General features: G+C 40.7%; 1 protein-coding gene across 12 annotated transcripts in view; it reads right to left on the bottom strand.

Moving 5' to 3' along the window:
• Positions 1–22,281, bottom strand: part of Esyt2 (extended synaptotagmin 2) — a 95,731-nt gene that overhangs the window by 33,146 nt on the left and 40,304 nt on the right. For 11 of the 12 annotated variants that reach the window (XM_063261796.1, XM_039112112.2, XM_063261797.1 and 8 more), the window contains exons 5-7: positions 17,458–17,530; positions 17,163–17,252; positions 3,584–3,639 (exon numbers count right to left, since the gene is read on the bottom strand). In XM_063261796.1, the coding sequence (XP_063117866.1) occupies positions 3,584–3,639; positions 17,163–17,252; positions 17,458–17,530 (219 nt within the window). Of the gene's footprint in view, positions 1–3,583; positions 3,640–17,162; positions 17,253–17,457; positions 17,531–18,003; positions 18,082–22,281 lie in introns of those variants that run through there. The other variant, XM_063261801.1, reaches the window with a different exon arrangement.

The raw sequence follows: 22,281 nt of genomic DNA, 5'->3' as shown, positions 1-22,281 counted from the left end.
ACATAAAATTTATTATCCTATAGACTACTACATTTTATATAAATGTACAGTTATATAAATTATATAAATTATATATAGTATGTCTAAATATATCCTTATTCTAAAGGGATATTCTTATATCCCTATTATATGATAGCTTACATCATATACACTGGGTACATATTTATCTCTGAATGTATAATATATTTAAACGTGTGTGTGTGTGTGTGTGTGTGTGTGTGTGCATCATGCACATTTGCGTATGTGCCTGCATGTGGGGAACAGAGGTCTTCCATCTTGTTTTTCTAAGGTAAGGCATTCACTGGGACCTAAATTTTAAGTTGTAGCTAAGCTAGCTGGCTAGCAGGTTTCAGTGACTCACCTGCATCAAACCCTGTGCTAGGAAAGTAAGTACTTGTGACTACACCTGGCTTTTTATATAAGTGACAGAAATCAAACTAAGGTCCTTAGGCATAGCAAGCACTTCATCAACTCAACTATTCCCAGGCCCTTTATGTATGTATTTTAATGATATAGTTCTATATGTAATATACTATAATACATACTTCGTAATGCACACATAAGATTTACACATTAATAATTGGAAGATATTACTGTAAAAATCTGCTTACAGCAAATGGATAGAACTAGAAAACATCCCCCTGAGTAAGGTAAGGTAGACCCAGAAAGGCAAAGATGGTAATGTACTAACTTGTAAGTGAGCATTAGTAACAAAGCACAGGATAACCATGCTACAAACCACAGACTCAAAGGAGCTGTGGCCCAGGGGAATGCTGGAATCTCACTGGAAGGGGAAACAGAGATTAGACACGGGATGTGTGGATTGAAGGAGGGGACTGGATGGGGGAGGGATGGAGATGGGAATAGGAGAGATAAGGTGAGGGAAGGACAGAGGGAGAGAGTACTGGGAGAGACAACTAGATGGGAGAGGGGAATCTCTGGGAGGAACTAGAAACGTAGGACAAAGGAAATTCCCAGGAATCTACAAGGGTGACCCTAGCTAGGACTCCTACCAATGGGGATATGGGCCTGAACCTGTATCTCCTGTAACCTGACAAGACTTCCAATGGAGGGCTGGGACATCAACCCAGCTACAAAACCTTAAAACCGTAATTTGTACTGCCTACAAGATGTGCACGGGATGAAGCAGAATTTGAGGAACAAGCCAACCAATGACTAACCATGAGAAGGAGCCCAGCCCTGACCCAATTAATGATATTCTGTTGTACATGCAGACAGGGGCCTAGCACATATGTCATCAGAGAAGATTCTTCATCCAGCAACTCACGTAGAGACCCACAGTCAAACATTCATTGGAGCTGTGGAATCCTGTGGAAGAGGCGGGAGGAAGGCTTAAAGAAAGTAGAGGGGTCAAGAACACCACAAGAAAACCTACAGAATCAACTAAGTCAGGCTCACAGACAGTGAACAGCCAAGCAGAAAGCACTCATGGGACAAACATAGGCTCTCTGCACACATGGAACAGTTGGGTCTTCATGTGGGACTCCTAAAGTTGGAGCAGGGACTGTCTCTGCCTACACTGCCAGCCCCAACAGGGCTGACTTGTCTAGCCTCAATAGAAGCTTCGTCTATCTTACTGCAACTGGGTATGCAAAGGCTGGTTGACAACCATGGGAGGGAAACAGGGGTGGTAGGGGGAGGCGAGGTGAAAGGGAGAGACTAGGAGGAGAGGAGGGATGAGAAACTTCAAACAGGGTGCAAAGTAAATAAATAATTTAATCAATAATAAAAAGAAAAAAGACTGGGCTTACATTATAAATCACTGAGTGAGATGAAACTAGTTCTGCACGCAAATGAGATGTGCGTATTCTCATGAGTATGTCCACAGGACTGCGTAGAGATCCTTGGTAAATAAATAAATAAATGTGCATATTCTCAAGAGTGTGTCCACAGGACTGGGTAGAGATCCTTGGTAAATAAGATGGTCTTGGATTGCCTGAAGTCTTGTGAGGGGACAGGACACATGTTCTAAGCCACACTGCTGCATACAGAACTCATACTATGTCATTTACAATAACAGACAAGATGATCAATTAGCCTGCTTACTTCAGTCCACCTATGATGCTAAATAACGACAAGTAAAAGAAGTTTCATATATTAACCTTTACAGACACCTGTGGCTTACCTCCGGCTAACATAATCTAGCAAGTATTGCCGCTTCCAGTGTAAGCTCTCCCTTTGTGTGGGATCATTCACTGGAAGGGAAGGGGTTCAAGTAATTGAACATTTCTTGGTTTCTTTGTAGTAAATAAAACTAAAACCTGACTTGAAAAATCACAGGAACCTATCCAAGACAGGTAGATACATAGGGTGACCCTGGAGTTTCTGTAAAACTAGCAGGAAACACTATGCCGTTTGCAGAACAGCTGCTGTACACAGCAAGAATCCATTTGAAGACAAGCGCAAGGACTCACCTGTGAGACTGCCTCAACAGTCCATTTCACTTGGCATCACCATCTGCCTGAGCCTGACACCCCTCAAAGAATGCTCTATGAGCTGCAAAGGCCAGTGCAGGTTAAGCTGTCTTGGAGAACCTTCGACAATGTCATTCTCATCTATGCCCAAGTGATAAGAACAGTGGTTGGCTCAGAGCAGGTGTGCAATTCTCATGTTCTGACTGCCTGACAGCACTGAATTTAAAGGTGCTATTTCTACACTGAATAGTAAAACTATTATTTAAAAATGGAAAAGTATCATTTGGGAATCTGAGTGGGTAGCACAGAGGTAACATAACAAATACAAAATCCTGAGTTTAATCCCCAGCACTGCAAATAAAACAAAATTACCTGTGTCAATTTAAATAAGTCATTTGTTTGTAATCAAGAGTCTGATGAACTCAGCACTCATCAACAAACCTTTTAAAGTTATACTTTTCTGTCCACAGATCTTTTAAAGATAATAGAATTTCTCTCTTAACCTGGTGAATCATTAATACATTTTATTTGTGACTATGTCTCACATTATTAAAGCTGCTGTTTTATACTGGTCATAAAACAAAATCTTGTTTCAGCAGTCATTTCAGAGGCATAAACAAGCATAGAGAAATAGGAAGTCGTCTGAAATCGAAGATTTGGAAATGCATTTGTAAGTTACTTAAGGGTAAAAATCCACAGATTACAAAACACCCACTAGAAGCAAATGTAGTTTATAATTAATAAGCCATGCATTTCAGCCTCTAAACAGAATAATGCAAACATGAAAAAGGTTTGAAAACTGTAATTTCCTCCTAAGTAGTAACAGACAGATTGCATTCTGTGTCAGTCTACCATGTCAGACATACGAGAGTGACTCAGATAACTCTCTCACAGGACAATGTGTTGTTGGTGACTCAAGTGCTTGTTAAAGGACAATTTCCATGGTTTTTATTCACTAAATGGTTACAGAATAGACAAGAGCTTCTACTTCTGTGGTTAGGAACTTCATATTCAGGTTCCATGTTTACCTACTCTCTCTCTCTCTCTCTCTCTCTCTCTCTCTCTCTCTCTCTCAAGAATAAAAGTGACAAAAGGCAGCAATGGCTGGGAAAGAACATGGTAGCAATCACAAGCAGGCCAACACTTACTTTAGTCCAGGGATGTCCAGAAGATTAGTCAGTCCTGTCCAGTTAATCTCTAAAAGCTGTTTGTTAAAAAGGAGAAAAAAGACTAAATATCAAAACAGTTTCCATGTATCACAGCAAATGCACACAGGTCTGTGTAAATGAAATAAGTTTTGCAGCACCTTTTCCCAGTTTGTATTACAACAAAGGAGGACTGCTGTCATCACACATCAAGACCTGCCCTATGTCTATGTTAATGCCATAGTTTTCTCTTCTTAAAACATGTAATAATTTGTCTGCTCTTCCTCTTATGCACAGATCCCTGGAGTATCTTCAGTTTCTCCTTTATCAAAGCTAACAGTTCAGTGATTATCCTTTGTTTCGTTAGTTTTGTTATTTGTTTATTTGAGACAGAATCTCACTGTGTACCCTCAGCTGGCCTAGAACTCAAGAAAACCAGGCTGGCCTCAGACTCACAGAGATTGCCTGTCTCTGCCTCCCAAGTGCTGGGATTAAAGTTGTATGGCTTCTTGTCCAGCATGAATATACATGTTTATATACATACATACAGCCTGACATTTAAAAATGGGGGTATGAGTCAGCAAGATAAGCCCACAGGTAAAAGTGCTTGCCTCACAAAACCTGATGATCTGGATCCCATCCACAAGACCCAGAGTACAAAAGGAAATTCCACATAAATACCACAAAGAGCAAAAACTCTGAATTGGAACATGACACTAAGGATTATGTTCACTTTCAGTATATACCTAGTGACCTTCAAAATTACCACTTAAATTTCTATTGCCAGCAAAAGTACTGGATAGAAACAATTCTTCTCTGTATTGTTACCAAAACCAGATATTAAAACTCCTTGGTAGTTGAACAATGGTACTTTATTTTTAATCTTTTACTTGCAAACTCCTATTAATAGAACATGTTCTGTCTCTTCATTGGATATTTATAGTCATTTTAGAACTTCTTATATATTTAAGTAGGATTCTATTAAGTAAACATAAACAGTTAAAGCTACTGGTTGTAAATACTGATTTTCTCTCCAAATAGATGTTGTGCACAATAAAATACGCAGTGTTTATTACTCGTAGAGGACGCGTTAAGTGACGCTGTGCAGCGTCTCTGTATTACACACAGAGCTGGAAAGGCTCACTGTTCAAGTGCCTTCTGAACTCAGCTGCGTACAAGCAGTGATCTAGTACATATATGCACAGAGCAAAGCTAACGGGAAGAAGGAATTCACTTCAAAAACATCCTTCATGACTGCTTTCCAGCATGAGAAAAATGAAAGAAATGCCTTTAACCCCAGCACCTGAGAGTCAGAGGCAAGTGGATCTTCTGAGTTTGAGGAAAGCTTAGTGTACAGAGAGCTCCAGGACAGCTAGGGCTACACAGAGAAACAAACACCAAACCAAACCAACCACCACTGTCGCCTCTGCCACCACCACCACCACCACCACCACCACCACCCCAGAAAGGAAAAGAATAGTCAATTTTGAATCTGGACTGTGAATTGTACGTAAACCAAGACTCTCCCAGGTCTACTTCTGGATTTGGTCAAAAGGCAGTCACAAACCCAGGGTAAAAGCAACCCAGCCCCCGACTGAGATCTCTAAATGCGGCTCCACAGTAAGAGACCAGTTTCAAAACACATTAAACAAAACACTCAAAGCAAAACAAAATCCACTTGATTCTAGGGCTTAGGCAAACTCGCAAACCACTAGCTTCATGATCAGGACCATAGAGCTGGAAAAGCCATTGATTTCAAGGCATCTGGTTCTCTATCAGTCACACAGGTAACTGAAAGCACCATGACTAACAGGCTCATTTTTCTTTCTATTTCCCCTTCTAGCATTAGGTCAAATAATTCCTGTAGCACTTAAAAGAGAGCAGGATTTCCTTATCTCAGCAAAGTATTCTGATCTTATTGGACAGCCTAGACTGTGGGGCATGGTGGCACACACCTTCAGTTACTGCACTTTGAAGACATGGGCAGGTGGATCTCTAATTCAAGGTCAGCCTGGTATTGAGAGTGAGTCCCAGGACAGTAAAAGGCTATACCTCTAGAGAGACTAGGTCTCACACAAAACAAAACAACAAACCAAACACAAATGAATAAATAAACCCACATAAACAAACAAATAAAAACCCAAAATGCCTGGACACCTGCAGGGCACAAGATTAAAAAGCCATTATGTGGGCAATTACCCTACACAACATGGAAGTGAGACCATACTGCTGAGACATCACCCATTTACATCCTTGAACATGGAGAACTCGAGCAGGCAGGATTAACACAGTAAAAATGGCCATTTTGCCAAAAGCAATCTACAGAGTCAATGCAGTTCCCATCAAAATTCCAACTCCATTCTTTATAGAGATGGAAAAAACAATTTGCAAATTCATTTGGAATAACAAAAACCCAGGATAGCTAAAACTATCCTCAACAATAAAAGGACTCAAGCAGTATTACAGAGCAATAGTGATAAAAACTGCATGGTATTGGTGCAGAGACAGACAGGTAGATCAGTGGAATAGAATTGAAGACCCAGAAATGAACCCACACACCTATGGTCACTTGGTTTTTGACAAAGGAGCCAAAACCATCCAATGGAAAAAAGATAGCATTTTCAGCAAATGGTGCTGGTTCAACTGGAGGTCAACATGTAGAAGAATGCAGATCGATCCATGCTTATCACCCTGTACAAAGCTTAAGTCCAAGTGGATCAAGGACCTCCACATCAAACCAGATACACTCAAACTAATAGAAGTAAAGGTGGGGAAGGATCTTGAACACATGGGCACTGGAGAAAATTTCCTGAACAGAATACCAATGGCTTATCCTCTAAGATTAAGAATCGACAAATGGGACCTTATAAAACTTCAAAACTTCTGTAAGGCAAAGGATACTGTCATTAAGACAAAACAGCAACCAACAGATTGGGAAAAGATCTTTACCAATCTTACATCTGATAGAGGGCTTATATCCAAAATATACAAAGAACTCAAGAAGTTAGACACTAGAGAGCCAAATAACCCTATTAAAAATTGGGGTACAGAGCTAAACAAAAAATTGTCAGCTGAGGAATATCAAATGGCTGAGAAGTTCCTAAAGAAATGTTCAACATCCTTAGTCATCAGGGAAATGCAAATCAAAACAACCCTGAGATTCCACCTCACACCAGTCAGAATGACTAAGATCAGAAACTCAGGTGACAGCAGATGCTGGCGAAGATGTGGAGAAAGAGGAACACTCCTCTACTGTTGGTGGGATTGCAGACTGGTACAACCACTCTGGAAATCAGTCTGGAGGTTCCTCAGAAAATTGGACATTACACTACCTGAGGACCCTGCTATACCTCTCCTGGGCATATACCCAAAAGATGCTCCAACATACAACAAAGACACATGCTCCACTATGTTCACAGCAGCCTTATTTATAATAGCCAGAAGCTGGAAAGAACTCAGATGCCCTTCAACAGAGGACTGGATTCAGAAAATGTGGTACATCTACACAATGGAGTACTACTCAGTGATCAAAAATGACGACTTCAGGAAATTCATAGGCAAATGGATGGAACTGGAAAGTATCATCCTGAGTGAGGTAACCCAATCACAGAAAAACACACATGGTATGCACTCATTGATAAGTAGATATTAGCCCAAAAGCTTGATTTACCCAAGATGCAAATCCATAGACCACATGAAACTCAAGAAGAAAGATGACCAAAGTGCAGATGCTTCACTCCTTCTTAAAAGGGGGAACAAAAATATCCATAGGAGGGGATATGGAGGCAAAGTTTAGAGCAGAGACTGAAGCCATTCAGAGCCTACCCCACACGTGGCCCACATATATACAGCCACCACAGTAGATAAGATTGATGAAGCTAGGAAGTGCATGCTGACAGGAACTGGATACAGATCTCTCCTAAGAGATACAACCGGAGCACGTCCAATATAGAGGCAAAGGTTAGCAGAAAACCACTGAGCTGAGAACGGGACCCCCTTTGGGGGAATTGGAGAAAGGATTGAAAGAGCTGACGGGGCTTGCAACTCCATAAGAACAACAATGCCAACCAACCAGAGTTTCCAGGGACTAAACCACTACCCAAAGACTAGACATGGACTGACCCAGCGCTCCAACTGCATATGTAGCAGAGGATAGCTTTGTTGGACACCAGTAGATGGGGAAGCCAAGGTTGGACGCCCCCAGTGCAGGAGAAAGTCGGGGGGGGGGGAAGGAGGGTGGTAAGGAGGAGTTAATGGGGGGGGGGTAACACCTTTATGGGGGAGGAATAGGGGTTAGGGGACTTACGGATAGGAAAACGGGAAAGGAAATAACACTTGAAATGTAAATAAAGAAATATATCAGGGACTGGGGATTTAGCTCAGTGGTAGAGCGCTTACCTAGGAAGCGCAAGGCCCTGGGTTCGGTCCCCAGCTCCGAAAAAAAGAACCAAAAAAAAAAAAAAAAAAAGAAAAAAAAAAGAAAAAAGAAATATATCCAATAACAAAGAAAAGAAACTCTCAACACTACTGGAAGGTATATACAGGCCACCAGAGGAGAAAAATCTATCATCAATCTCATCCAGCTACAAACCCTGCCAGCTACAACAGCAACCTGCTTGCAAGATATATTGGTTCAATGGTAGCAAAAATATTATGAAAGGAACCAACCTAACACTCACACCTGATACTGTGATGGTGACCAAAAACCTGAAACCCAGGGGAAAACCCACTACTACTATTTTGCCAAATGTGCACAGCAATAAAATGATTCCTAATGGCATACTGCTACACCCATGGGTAAGCGCGTCACTCAGCCTTCATCAAAGAGGCTTCTTGCAAAGGTTCTTAATAAACACAGAACTCACAACTAGACAAATGTGCAGACAGTGAAGCATTCAGTCTCAAATGAGATGTCTCTTCAAACCCTTCCCTCGTGACTTAGGCATCTATGGCAAAGAGTAAGCAGAAAAGAAGAGAGGTGGTAATGACTCTAAGGAAACAGCACTTTCCAGACTCAAAAGGGCTGATGCACACATGAGCTCAGGGACTACAGCATGGGGAAGACCTGCCAATGTCAAGTTAGACAAAAATCCCAGCACAGTAGCACAAAGTCACAGCCCTGAATCAAGAAGCTATTTGCAATTGATACTTGCGGGGAGAGGGAAACTAAGTTTTATTTAAAGAAATGTCCCAAAACAGGCCTCATGCTTAAGAGTAGTTGATCAATACAAAAATGGGCTTCATGGTTTTAGTGTTGGCTTTTTTTTCTCTCTTGTTACTGTTTGGCACTTTTGTCTTTTTTATTTTGTTTCATTGTTTGTTTAGTTCTTTTTTTTTTTAACAGCCAGAGAAAACAAGTTGAGTAGGAAGGCGTGAATGGTTTGGAAAGACTTGGGGTAGGAGAAAGAATATGACCAAAATATATGAAAAACAATTTAAAAAGATTAAAATATACCCTTTAAAATAAAATTAAAGGACATTTATGGCACAATTTTATGATTTAGTTATAAAAGCCCTTTCAGTTGATCACAAATCTACTTTAGGAAATAAAAATATACCAGCAATGTAATGTAAAATGTGTGCTTTTAACTCAAGTTCAAATCTAAGCACCTTATATGTACTCTTACCAGAAGCCACCTATTTATGGTAGGACTGCACAAAGAGATAGGAGTCAAAGAAGCCATACCGACTCTAGGAAAGGGTCAGTTTATTGAGGGGCACATATAGAAGCGTCTAAATAAGACTAGGTGGGATCAGTATAAGTAAGAGAACAATAAAGGGGATGAACCCAAAAAGTGTCATTTAATAATTTTCTTTAGAAAAAGAAACCCCTTGGTTGCAAGTTTCCTAGGCATAGTTTATATGCCACTATACTGTTTATTATAGTCTTTGGAGCAGAGGCTTATTTTTCATCTTTATGCTTTGAAAATATCATACACGGGGCTGGGGTTAGCTCAGTGGTAGAACACTTGCCTGGCATACGCATATATGCACAATGTATCTTAAGCATGTCCATCCTCAATTCCATCTCAGTAGTCTTAACACTAGTAAGCAGAAGAGTTCTATCCTAAACATTTTGAAATTAACAATTCTTTTAGTAGTATTTGTTTACATTGTCATTATTTATGATACATATTTGAGACTTGCCTTATAATGAGATTTTATTAGAGACCTAAGTAGCTACATGACATTTTTGGATCTATTAAATACTTGGCTGAGACAAAGACCGATGTTTGAAAAGTGAGGGTGAAACCAATTTTAGATGGTGTTTGGGGACCTGTTAGAATACTCAGGTAAAACAGGGACTAGCTTTAGCTAAAAAAAACTTCAACTGCCAGCAGAATTATGCGACAAACAAAATGCCAATGAAAACGTACAAATAAAAACACAAGATACAGTAACGGTAAATGTTACAAGACACTTGCTGCCAATAAGGACGATTCTGGGCCATGGGGATGTTCAAAGCACTAGGGTTAGGTGAGGGAGGGAAGGTAAGAATGTAAGTGTGCCTGTGTGTGAGGATGAATATGAAAAAGTTCATGCATAAAAACAAATTAAGAGTAACAGAGTGGAATGTTAGAAAGGAAAAGTGTGTAAAAGAGAGCATGAACCTGAGAGAAAAGTGAATGTGAAAAAAATGAGTAGGCAGAGAGAGGATGTAGCATGAAAACACAGCATACCAAAGTTTTCATATGTGAACACTAACAGTGATTATTACCTAGGAGACAATCATCTGGGAATGTCTGTAATGGTTATCCAATTAGATTAATTGAGGGGAAGACCTGCCCTAGATAGAGTGGTATCATTTATTTCATAGGCCAGAGTCCAAAACTGAATAAAAAGGGGAAAGCTATTTAAAGCATCCATCTCTTGCTGTTTCCTGGTTGAGGAGGAAATGTCACAAGCCCCCTAGACTCCTGCTCTATGACCTCTCTATCATGATGAACTGAATCTTCAAACTGGGAACTGAAATCAAGCCTTTCCCCTATAAGTTGCTTTTATCAGGGTTATTTAACATAGCCAAAGGAAAAGTAACCAACAGAGTGTAAGAAATGAAAGGATGTATACATGGGTGAGAGAATTGTGTAAATGAGCATGCCCACGGTCTGTATGAGTATGAGTGTGAGTGTGAGAGAAAGTGAATGTTAGAAGTATGAGTGGGTTTCATAATTACTTTTAATTGCTGTAAAGAGAGACCCTGACCAGGCAGCTATTAAAAGAAACATTGATAGGAATCAGTTCTGAAGGGTTGGCGTCCATCATCATCATGGTGGCAACAGACAGACAGGCATGGAGCTGGGGTAGCAGCTGAGAGCTTATACCTTAACCACAGAGAGCTAAGTGGGAATGGTGTGAGATTTTGAAACCCAAAATCCAGCATCAATGGACATACCACTGGTACAACCAAACAGTTCTACCAATCTGGGGAACCACTCAGATACAAGAGCCTATGAGGGTCATTCTTATTCAAACCAGCACAGGCTGTGAGAAAGATCAGTTGTCAAAGTGCAGGTGATTGTGAACACGAGTGACATAAACAAGTGTGTGAGAACAGGTCTATAGAGCAGTGCAGGTGAGCATGTGTGTGAGAGAGTACATATGTGAGTTCATGAGGACACATGGAAAAAGGCCAGGAGGAATGCAATCGTGGCAGCCGTTTGAGAAGCATCCTTGGAAATGCAACTGTCAGGTCCCTCCTGATTTCCCGAATACATGTTAAGACAATGAAAGCCAGGGCCCCTGGATGACTAAAGATCTGTAATTCAATAAGCTGATGCATACTGGAATGTGTTTGCAAACACAGTAAGCCATCTCTGGGAGGTGGTAGAAGCACAATGCAGAATACTGTCCATGCTTATGAAAGAACATCATGTTTTACCTGGAACAAGAAAACATGTGCACCCATTTCATGAAAATCACAGAAATGAGCCATCGGGATGCCAACTCTGAAGACCTGGGATCTACGGTAGAAGAAGAGAGCTAACTCCTATAACTTGCCATCTGACTTTGACATGTGTACCACTGTGCGCTAGCACACACAGACACACACACAGACACACATACAGACACACACAGACACACACAGACACACACAGACACACACACACACACACTAAATTAATGTTAAAAAAAACCAAAAAACAAGAGATGTTCTTCACTATTACTTCAAGATGGGACTGCCTGAGGGATGCAGTAAAGCTGGTAGCATGACAGCAGCAACTGGCCCTAAGCAACTACACACGTCTCAGGCAGGTCATTTGGGAAGTTGGTTATAAATGCAAGCTGATGCCTGGCTCCACAAGTCTTCAGTGGGGTTTTACCCCATGTCTTTGTTTAGTAGCTCTGGGTTGGCAGGAAAGCTAAAGAGTATCTTCCTGTTGTTTTAAAGCCTCATGACTTAGGCAAGTGGAAGGGAAAAAACCCTGCAAAGAGCACTGCTCTGACAGCACAGGAAAGCTGAGTCCTTAGGGTCCACCCAGGAGACATGTGTTCTCTGAGACAACTCTGAAGAGAGATAGAAGCAGTCTGAATGAAGTAAGCCCCCACAGGGGCTGGTGAGACAACTCATGCTAGGCTCTAAGGAAATGCTGAAGAATGACCCAGAGATCCACAGCACAGGAGCATGGAAACCAACGTGGGCCTTGTATATATACATCTGCATTTTGTACACATCAGGCCAGAAAGAACATTTCCTGTAGGGCTGTGGCCAAGAAGGAGAGCAGCTGTCACCATAGATGGGCACAAACACAGCCTTGCACTGCGGTCTTTGGGGGTTGGGGCAGGGTGTAATCCTAGGCTTAGCCTATCCTACAGAAGACCTATAGCATACACTCAGCATAGATAAGGAAAGCAGTCAATGATAGCTCTACTTTGAGACTCAGGATGGTACAAGATTATGGAGGGTGCACAAAACTGTACAAATAATTAAAAACATCAAACCATAGGTTTCAGAGGATCAGAGTAAACTCAGCATAATAAATAATCTTGGATTACTTAAGGTGTGGTTTGAATCTATAGGCCTGTCTGCAGACTTACCTGCAAGAATCGTAGAATGGCCTGTGTAGTACAGACTCTCTTAATCCCAGACCTGGGAGAGAAGGGAAGGAGGGGATGGGAGGTGGGGGGAACGGGGACACAGATCTAGCCCACTGTTCTCAGAGAGAGAGAGAAGGAAGCAAAAGCTATGATCTTTCAACCTGTCATACTGCACTGCCTTCCCACTGCCTCCAAAAGCCAGTTAACCATTACAGTACACTGTCTCCCTCTAGTTACAAAAAAATTCAAACTCCTGGTTCCAATTTGGTTCTGAGATTTAACTGTACAATAAACATAATTTTTACATTTTAGAAATCCCTCTCCTTCTTTAACACTCCCTTTACTTAAAATATTTTAAGTTCTGGGATTCTAGCCCAGTAAGATTCAAGTTCTTCCTATTATAACTCTAAATGGAAGATAGTTCTACTTAACAAAGAAAATTGCATAGAACATGCCCAAGTTGTTCTGTGGAGACTTCTAGAAAAGACCTGCTTCACAATCTGTTCTTTGGGGTTAAGTGAAGGCTCTGAAAACAACCTGTGAATAAAAGTCCTGAAGAGGAGCACATCTCCTCTGCCCCTTCTCTACGTCTGAGTAATGATAAGAACAGCTGGGATATAGGGCTAGCATGGTCCAGGACCAGGATCTAATTATAACTCATTCTGGGCTATTTTCAACTTCCTTAATAGTCACTCCTTGTCCACATCTGTGTCTGACTTCACATCTTTGTGACTCTCAGGGAAAACCTTTTAGAACGTATTGGAGACCACAGCAGCTTTCACCAGCTACTAAGAGTCTTATCAGATAGTGTCTGAACCCTAAGGCAGAGATTGCACTACTTTTCTTTCATCTGCCTGTCTAAATTTCCACCAATTACTTGAAAGGTGCTTTTATTTATGACTTTGTTCTGTTACTATAAAAACTTCCTCAAACTGTTACCACATTTGGAACATGGAATTTGGGAAAACCTAAATCTGTGTTCCCAGGCTGAGGATACTCATAGTGGACTCCAAAATAAACTATCTTTATCCCCTTGAAATAAGAGCTGTGGTTTTGCGCTGATATAAACCCTTAGGATGTATGCTTTAGGCATATCCAAAATCTCTACCTAGATTGGGTTCTCTATAAACTTCTAATGACAAAAAGGAATCCACCTGACTCTAAATTATGTTTTATGTATGTACTTGTGTGGGTGCATGTGCACAAGTACATATATGTGTAGGCTAGAGATTAACACTGGGTGTCTTCCTCTATTGCTCTTTACTTTTATGACAAGGTCTCCCTAAACACAGAGTTAACCAGCTTTCTAGAGTAGCTTTCTCACAGCTGAGCAATGAGCCCTGGAGCACTGGGTTTCTGACACATGCTATCATATCTAGGTGTTTTACAAAGGTCCAGCATCTGGAATCAGGTCCTTGAAGCATGCGAAAGACACTGACTAATCTATCTCCCTAACCCTCCTTTTGGTTATCACAACTTTTTTCATTCCCAAGGATTCAAAGCCTATTGCCTGACAGACAGGAGCCAAGGACTCTACCACTGGAGTCCATCCTGTCCGTTCGTTATCAGAATATTTATTCAGACTTTTACCCTTACCCTAGCATCACTCTAGTGTTAGAACCTCAATAAAATGCTAACTATATTTAATTCTTTAAAAATGTAAAGGTTTGGGGTTGGGGATTTAGCTCAGTGGTAGAGCGCTTGCCTAGGAAGCACAAGGCCCTGGGTTCAGTCCCCAGCTCCGAAAAAAAGAACCAAAAAAAAAAAAAAAATGTAAAGGTTTACTGTGTGCTTTTAAGAGCACAGACATTTAATTGTGTTAGGTGGTAGTGTCACTCCTCTGTCACAGACAGGGGACTGAGACCTACAGACATGGCACAAAAAGAAGACAAGTAGAGGTGAGGCAGTGCAAAGCTGTCACAGAGACCCCACACTGCTGTGCTCCCTGTTGCCGAAGCACCACTGTTCCACCTGGACTGTTCACTTGGCTGCAAACTTCATCATGTCAAGAATTATCAGGGGTCACTCCACAAGTACCACATTACCAAAACTAATTAAACAAACTAGAAGGCAGAAAACATGAAACTGTTTTATACGAGTCTATGGTATTTGTTTCTGAGTCACTGGGCAATAAAAAAAAAAACAGTAAAACTAAAAAGCCCTTCTAGCTGTATTTTTCACTAGACTAAAGAAGAATTATTTGGCAGCTAACAGCAGTAAGTTCTCATATTTTCCAGCTGAAAGTAACTGAAGAAAATTCCCTTCCCTCTAAAGCATGTTCAGTGGCTTTATTTACCATATAAGGAAAAGGTGACCGAACACTTCAACTCTATCCTTTTCTTCTCGGCACTCCAACAGCCTGTCGCTGGGAGTTAATGCTGTAATTTATTTTACAAGTGCCGTCATCTGTGAAGAACAAAACTATTTAAGAGCACAGTTAAGTTCTGAGGAAGACTAAAGGTCTTCCTTTTTCTAAGGGATAGGATCTTTATATTAAGAATATTTCCAAAGACAGATAGTTTTTAGCAACTTATTAAAGAACGTTTTAAATACTCATGAATGGAGTCTGTTTTTACATAAACTGCTCTTTAAAAAAATTGGTAGGAGGAAAAAAAGATGTATTTTAAATCTTTTATAGATTTATTTCTCAAAATTATAATAAAGTAAAAATGACTGAAGTCCTTGATAGCTTTTGGAGTTGTAACGTACATCCTGTTCTACAACACAGGAAGTAAGGACGCGCAACACGACTGTGAGGGCACAGTGTGAGTCATGCACAAAGCACTGCCTGTGCGCATAGTCTGGCCTAGGAATACCGTATTTTTAAAACCAATAATTTTCAATAGGTCTTTTGAGCCAAATTTTAAATCATTTTAATCTATTTTAAATCACACATGATTGTTTCAGTAAATATTAAAAAAGATTGTATCATCCCACGGTATAGCCAGCTCTGGAGGGCCACATGGCATCTGCGGGGTGTTTTCATCTCAGTCAGCAAAGCATCTCATCTGCTAAGCTTCCAATCACCACACGCTACCCTCAGCTACTCTCTGAGCCCAGCAGCAGCCACCCTCTTGCAACTCTCTTGTTGCAGACCCTGCTCACATTCCCAGCATCCGTCCCCTGTGGTTATAGTCACAACTCCCAGTTACCTGTTAAAATAAAAACTCAATAAGTTTGTAACTTAGCAATCAGATTTATATCTTAAATTCTCACTCGACAAAATGTCCACACAATAAACTCATAACCAATTGATAATGATATAATCTGCCCACCTAGATAAGACAAATTGTCCTATAAAAATCCATCTCTTGAAAAATACTCCTAACTACCCGTGGCCATTTAAGACCACACAGATCTGGGTCTTCTTTCTCTGCCCACACATGATGTTAGTAGTCCCTCCCAGAAACTTGCCAAGGATCATAAGCAGTATCCCCCTAAGAAGTAGCTCATCTAGACTCTCTGAACATTGGAAACAGACATGCCCTTCATTTTAGCACTAATGGTCACTACTGTACAACTTTCAAAACTACAGTGCACACTTGTCCTAGAAGATAGAAACCTTCTAGAAGTGAAACAAAATAGATCAAGAGAGAATTCTCGAGAAAAGAAAAAGTGGAGGACACAGTAACTACTTTGCTTCAAAGGACATTAAGTTCCTATGGTTGGAACTTGGGATGCACAGTTAGGCAGTAGGGAAATGCAGCTAGAATGAGAGAGCTTGCCTAGCATGCACAATGCCCTGCCTTCGATTCTCAGCATTAAAAAAAAAAAAAAAAAAGGAAGAAAGAAAAAGGCACTGAAGGTAGCACTAATCATGGGCTGCAGGACTCAGGTAAGGGTAAGAAATAGCTTTGTCTTCCTGTTTCCATTCTAGTAATGTGTAACAAGCACAGAGCACTTAGAACAAAGATGAAAAGAAATACAATCTAAAAGTATGAATGACAACACCATGCTTAGCCAACAATTAAAAGACCAACAAAAGATTCCATGTAAAAGCACAACACAGAGCTGCACCTGTAGTTCATCAAATACTCCCCTTACGTCCACCACCAAAGAAGGCGTATTTATCTCAGGAGGGAGTCAGAGGGAGATTTACAGGCATGGCATTACCTTAAAGTGTTTAGAAATATAAAACCTGTATCAGACTAATCTGGGTCTATGCCAAAGCTCTAATAATACTTAATCGCCGTGTGACCTCCAGATCAGTACAAGGAAACAATATTTAACTTTGCAAGTATGAGGATTAAATAAGCAAATGGAATAAAATCATACTTAATAACAGGCCAAATGTATCTTCAACTTACTTAGCTAAAAATGATTTTCCTAACTTCCACAAACATTTTTATATTCAGGAAAGACCATTCTTTATCAAGAGATAAAACCCCCACTTAAGGCATACAGAAGTTAAAAGACTCAGGAACCATGCATCAGATAGGGGAAAGTTAATGGCAGGATTTTGTTCCTCCACTCTATCCTTCCGTGTATCCATTTTACTGCCCAGAGAGCAAAGATAAGCATGACGTCATGAAATAAATGCACTTACTGGCTTCCTAAGGAAGAAGATGGACAAAGCTCCAACTAAAGGCATGTCCCCAATCAGGGGCTCCAGGATCACCCGCATTGTCCCATGGATCTGCACTCAGACAGGAAATCACAAGTCAGAAAACATAGTTCTTTAAAGTCACTTGGTGATTTTTAAGCACATGGCTTCTCACTTTATTCAACTATAACCACAAATACAAACTTACTTCGAAAACCTTCCAAGCTAATAAAAACTCATATTTTTCTTTCTGAATACAGCCTAGAAAACTCTAAAATGAAAAATTTGAAAAACTTACCTGTATACTTTTCACACCAGCTCTACAAAAATATCTTTTGATCTCCAAATCAATCTCACAATTTCCTACAAAACTAGCACAGAAAAATTCTTCATTAGATAAAGTGAGTGGAATTACTCATCCTCTTAGCTGTCTGTTAAGATTAGGCAGTGTAAAGGACATAATCAGACCACACGATGGTAAAATAGACATACTGTAGGCAGAATGGACTGAAAATGTAACCAATACCACAAGATTATTTATTGTCTTACTCTTGGTGTTACAGACACAGTGCTGTCAGGCTCAACACTGCCGTGTCACCTGTGAGGAACACTGCATATGCTCTTACTTCTCCCACATGTGAAAATCTTAGATAAATTTAGATGCCCAACACATGGGAGGCTGAAGCTGAAGGACTACCAGTTTAAGGTTAGTCTGGACTATACAGTGTGACACCCTGTCTCAAAACAAACAAAACAAACGAAAATAAAATAGATGAGAATGGAGCTCGGTGGGTGGACTAGCTGTCTAGCATATAAGAGCTCTGGGTTTAATACACAGTCTTACCTAAATCGGGGGTGTACGATACATTGGATTCTTAGCACTCAAAGGAATAAGCAGGAGAATGGTGTCCTCCTTATGTACACAGAGAGCTCAGATCCTATCTCAAAAAGCAAAAATTTTAAAAGCATGTAAACATGTAGTTTCAAAGAAAAATATGAATAACAATGTGTTATTTCTGGAACACTCATTTGATGGAAAGTGTTTTTATGCGTATAAGAAACCTTTGTTTAAAACACAACAAAGGTTATTTTGTCAATAGTGGAGCTCACCACCTTTTTCCTTAGTCACAAAAAAACAGCTTATTTTGAACCTTCACTTTACTCAGAGATTAACTTCAAACACAAATGTAAAACAAATGGTTCCTTACTATGATAATGCAAAGCATGCATTCATTTCCAACATAAACATGAAACTCTAATGCATTCCGCATGGGATGGTCTGGGATTTCACCTCACCTGTTTTAGCGGAGATTACTATTGCTATGAAGAAACACCAAAAAGCTAGTTGGGGAGGAAGAGTTATTTCATTCACAATTCCACATAACAGTTTAGCAAAGCCAGTGAGAGCAGGAACTCAATCAAGGCAGAAACCTGGAGGCAAGAGCTGATACAGAGGCCATGGAGGAGTGTCATCTACTGGTACGGTCTCCATGGTTTGCTCAGCCTGCTTTCTTTTTTTTTTTTTTTTTATTAACTTGAGTATTTCTTATTTACATTTCGAGTGTTATTCCCTTCCTGGTTTACGGGCCAACATTCCCCTAGCCCCTCCCCCTCCCCTTCCTTATGGGTGTTCCCCTCCCCATCCTCCCCCCATTGCCGCCCTCCCCCCACCAGCCTAGTTCACTGGGGGTTCAGTCTTAGCAGGACCCAGGGCTTCCCCTTCCACTGGTGCTCTTACTAGGATATTCATTGCTACCTATGAGGTCAGAGTCCAGGGTCAGTCCATGTATAGTCTTTAGGTAGTGGCTTAGTCCCTGGAAGCTCTGGTTGGTTGGCATTGTTGTACATATGGGGTCTCGAGCCCCTTCAAGCTCTTCCAGTTCTTTCTCTGATTCCTTCAACGGGAGTCCCGTTCTCAGTTCAGTGGTTTGCTGCTGGCATTCGCCTCTGTATTTGCTGTATTCTGGCTGTGTCTCTCAGGAGCGATCTACATCCGGCTCCTGTCGGTCTGCACTTCTTTGCTCCATCCATCTTGCCTAATTAGGTGGCTGCATATGTATGGGCCACATGTGGGGCAGGCTCTGAATGGGTGTTCCTTCTGTGTCTGTTTTAATCTTTGACTCTCTATTCCCTGCCAAGGGTATTCTTGTTCCCCTTTTAAAGAAGGAGTGGGGGTTGGGGATTTAGCTCAGTGGTGGAGCGCTTGCCTAGGAAGCGCAAGGCCCTGGGTTCGGTCCCCAGCTCCGAAAAAAAAAAAAGAACAAAAAAAAAAAAAAAAAAAAAAAAGAAGGAGTGAAGAATTCACATTTTGATCATCCGTCTTGAGTTTCATGTGTTCTAGGCATCTAGGGTAATTCAAGCATTTGGGCTAATAGCCACTTATCAATGAGTGCATACCATGTGTGTTTTTCTGTGATTGGGTTACCTCACTCAGGATTCAGCCTGCTTTCTTATAGAACCTAAGACCACCACCCTAGGGATGGCAATACACACAATGAGCTGGCCCTCACAGATCAGCGACTAATTAAGGAAATGTTCTACAGGCCTGCCTATAGCCCTGATCTTATAGAAGTTATTTCTCAATTGGGGTTCCTTGCTTACAAATGATTCTAGCCTGTGTCAAACCAACAGACAACTGCCAGCACAACCCCCATGCTTTGCTTCTTGGAAGTGGGGTAATCATAAGCCTATTTGATGAATAATGATCAGGAAGGGTCTAAGCCATTAATTCTCAACCTTCCTAATGCTTAACTCCTTAAAATGGTTCATGGAATTATTTCCATTACTACTTCATAACTACTGAGCAATGTCTCGGTCTCAGTTCCTAAGACCGTAAGAAATATGTGTTTTCCAATGGTCATGACCCATAGGTTGAGATCTGCTGATCTAAGTACATGAACAAAATTGTTCTCCATGTTGCTGCTAAATTCACCAATAACCTGTTATAAAATTAAAATGAATGGAAACCTGTGACTGACAGGGGTAAGGAGGTAGGGGACATCTCCAGGATAAGACAGAGACCTGGGATAAGGGAGGTGCCCAAAAGTCAATGGTGGTGACCTTAGTTGTGACTCACTACATTGGGAATATGGAACCTGAAGAGGCCACCTCTGTTAGCCAGACAGGAACCCCAATGGAGCAGTAGAGACACCGACCCACCCACAAAACTTTCAACCCAGAATTTATCCTGTTTACAAGTAATGCAGTTACAGGGGAGGGAGGCACCAATCCCTGACACTATTAATAATACTCTGTTATGCTTGCAGACAGGAGCTGTTGTCCTCTGAGAGGCTCCACCCAGCAGCTGACTCAAACAGATACAGACACCCACTGCCAAACAGTGGATGGAGCTTGGGGATTCTTAAGAAAGAACAGGAGAAAGGATTGTGGACAGGAACTCCACAGGAAGGCCAACAAAGTCCAATAACCTAGACCCTTGGGGCTCTCAGAGTCTGAACTACCAACTCAAGAACATACATGGGGAGCCATATGGATCCTGAACAGTTGGAATAGGGCTATCCCAAAAGCTGTTGCCTATACATGGGATATGTTCCACTACCTGGGCTTCCTTGTGGCCTCAGTGGGAGAGAAGCACCTCGCCTCACAGACACTTGAAGTGCCAGGGTTGGGGGGATACTTAGAGGGATTCCCACCTGATCAGAGAAGGGGAGGGGTTGACTGGGAGGGAGGCAGTGATCAGGATATAAAGGAGTAAAATTAATTAATTAAATGAAAGACTGTCATATTTTTCCTTTTAAACTAACATAAAGCCTAACATGTTTTCTTTATTTCCTGATTCTTAACTTCTCCTCTATCTCGCTGCCAATGTAGTTAAGATCTTTGTCTGAAGCATACAATATAGTACAGTACTTATGCTATTAAAGCTGCTTCTTAAGACTGATACCCATGAAAGGAGTCACTCAGGTAATTTACTTAATGCTAAAACACTAAATGAGCACAAGGTGTCTCTTCCATGGAGCTTGCCATCTACTCATGACAGCAGACATGAGAGGTTAGGATCCAGCCTAACCTAAGACACAGGGGGACTATCAGGGAGCCCCCTGAAGCATGGGTAACATGAGACACGAGTGTGCCTCCTCTTTTATTCCACTGATGGAAATGATGTTTACAAATGTGTCAAATATTTTAAAAGTGAAGATTTTCCCATAGTACAGATATTGAACATTTCTTTCTAAAATAAAAGTAACAGGTAAAAATTCTATACAATTTTATTATTAATGTACTTTTGAAATTTACAAATGATAAAAAAAATATTCTTAGTCTAGCCTCAGAAAAGAAGACTGAACTCTTTTTTTTTTGGTTCTTTTTTTTTTTTTTTTTTTTTTTTTTTCGGAGCTGGGGACCGAACCCAGGGCCTTGTGCTTCCTAGGTAAGCGCTCTACCACTGAGCTAAATCCCCAGCCCCATGAAGACTGAACTCTTAACGGCCATCTGCCTTGTTTACTGTGAAAGTCTTTCACTGGTGTCTAGGGCTCACTATGGGTGGGCTGGCTGGCTGGCTATAGCATCCGAGAGCCTCTTGTCTCTGCTTTCCCCATCCTGGGACTACTAACTTGCCACCATACTCATTTCCTTAGTAGGTCTGGGGACTGAACAAGGTTATCATTTTACCAACTATCTATTCACTATGTTACAGGTGAGATTGTCTTTATGTCCTTTCAGGACTTTTCATTATTAATGTTCAGAAATGCAATTGATTTAACTGCATTTTTCTACTTTGCTGAATTCATTTTACTTTTAAGAGGTTTGTTTTATTTTTAAAAGAAGAGTCTTACTATGGAACTCAAATGTAGTCCAGTCACCTCCAAAGTGTTGGGATTAAATGCCATCACACCTGGCTTTAAAACTTTCTGTGATTTTTTTTTCCTGTAAGATCTAATTATTTGTAAAGACTCCTTTTCAATTGGAATTCCTAGGTTGAACTTTTTTTTTTTGAACATGTAATAACACTAAATTTTGTTAGATGAATCTTCTGTATCAACAGAGATAACCATGAAGGTCTCCTACCCCCTATACTACTTCCTTCTTAAAATAAAGCAGTGAATTTTACAGATTGATTTTCATATCTGAATCACATTTGTATTCTGGGAATAAATTCTAC

The sequence above is a fragment of the Rattus norvegicus genome, chromosome 6 (assembly GCF_036323735.1).
Source record: "Rattus norvegicus strain BN/NHsdMcwi chromosome 6, GRCr8, whole genome shotgun sequence".
In the NCBI taxonomy this organism is placed as follows: Eukaryota; Metazoa; Chordata; class Mammalia; order Rodentia; family Muridae; genus Rattus; species Rattus norvegicus.
This window is presented reverse-complemented; position numbering and strand designations above follow the sequence as displayed.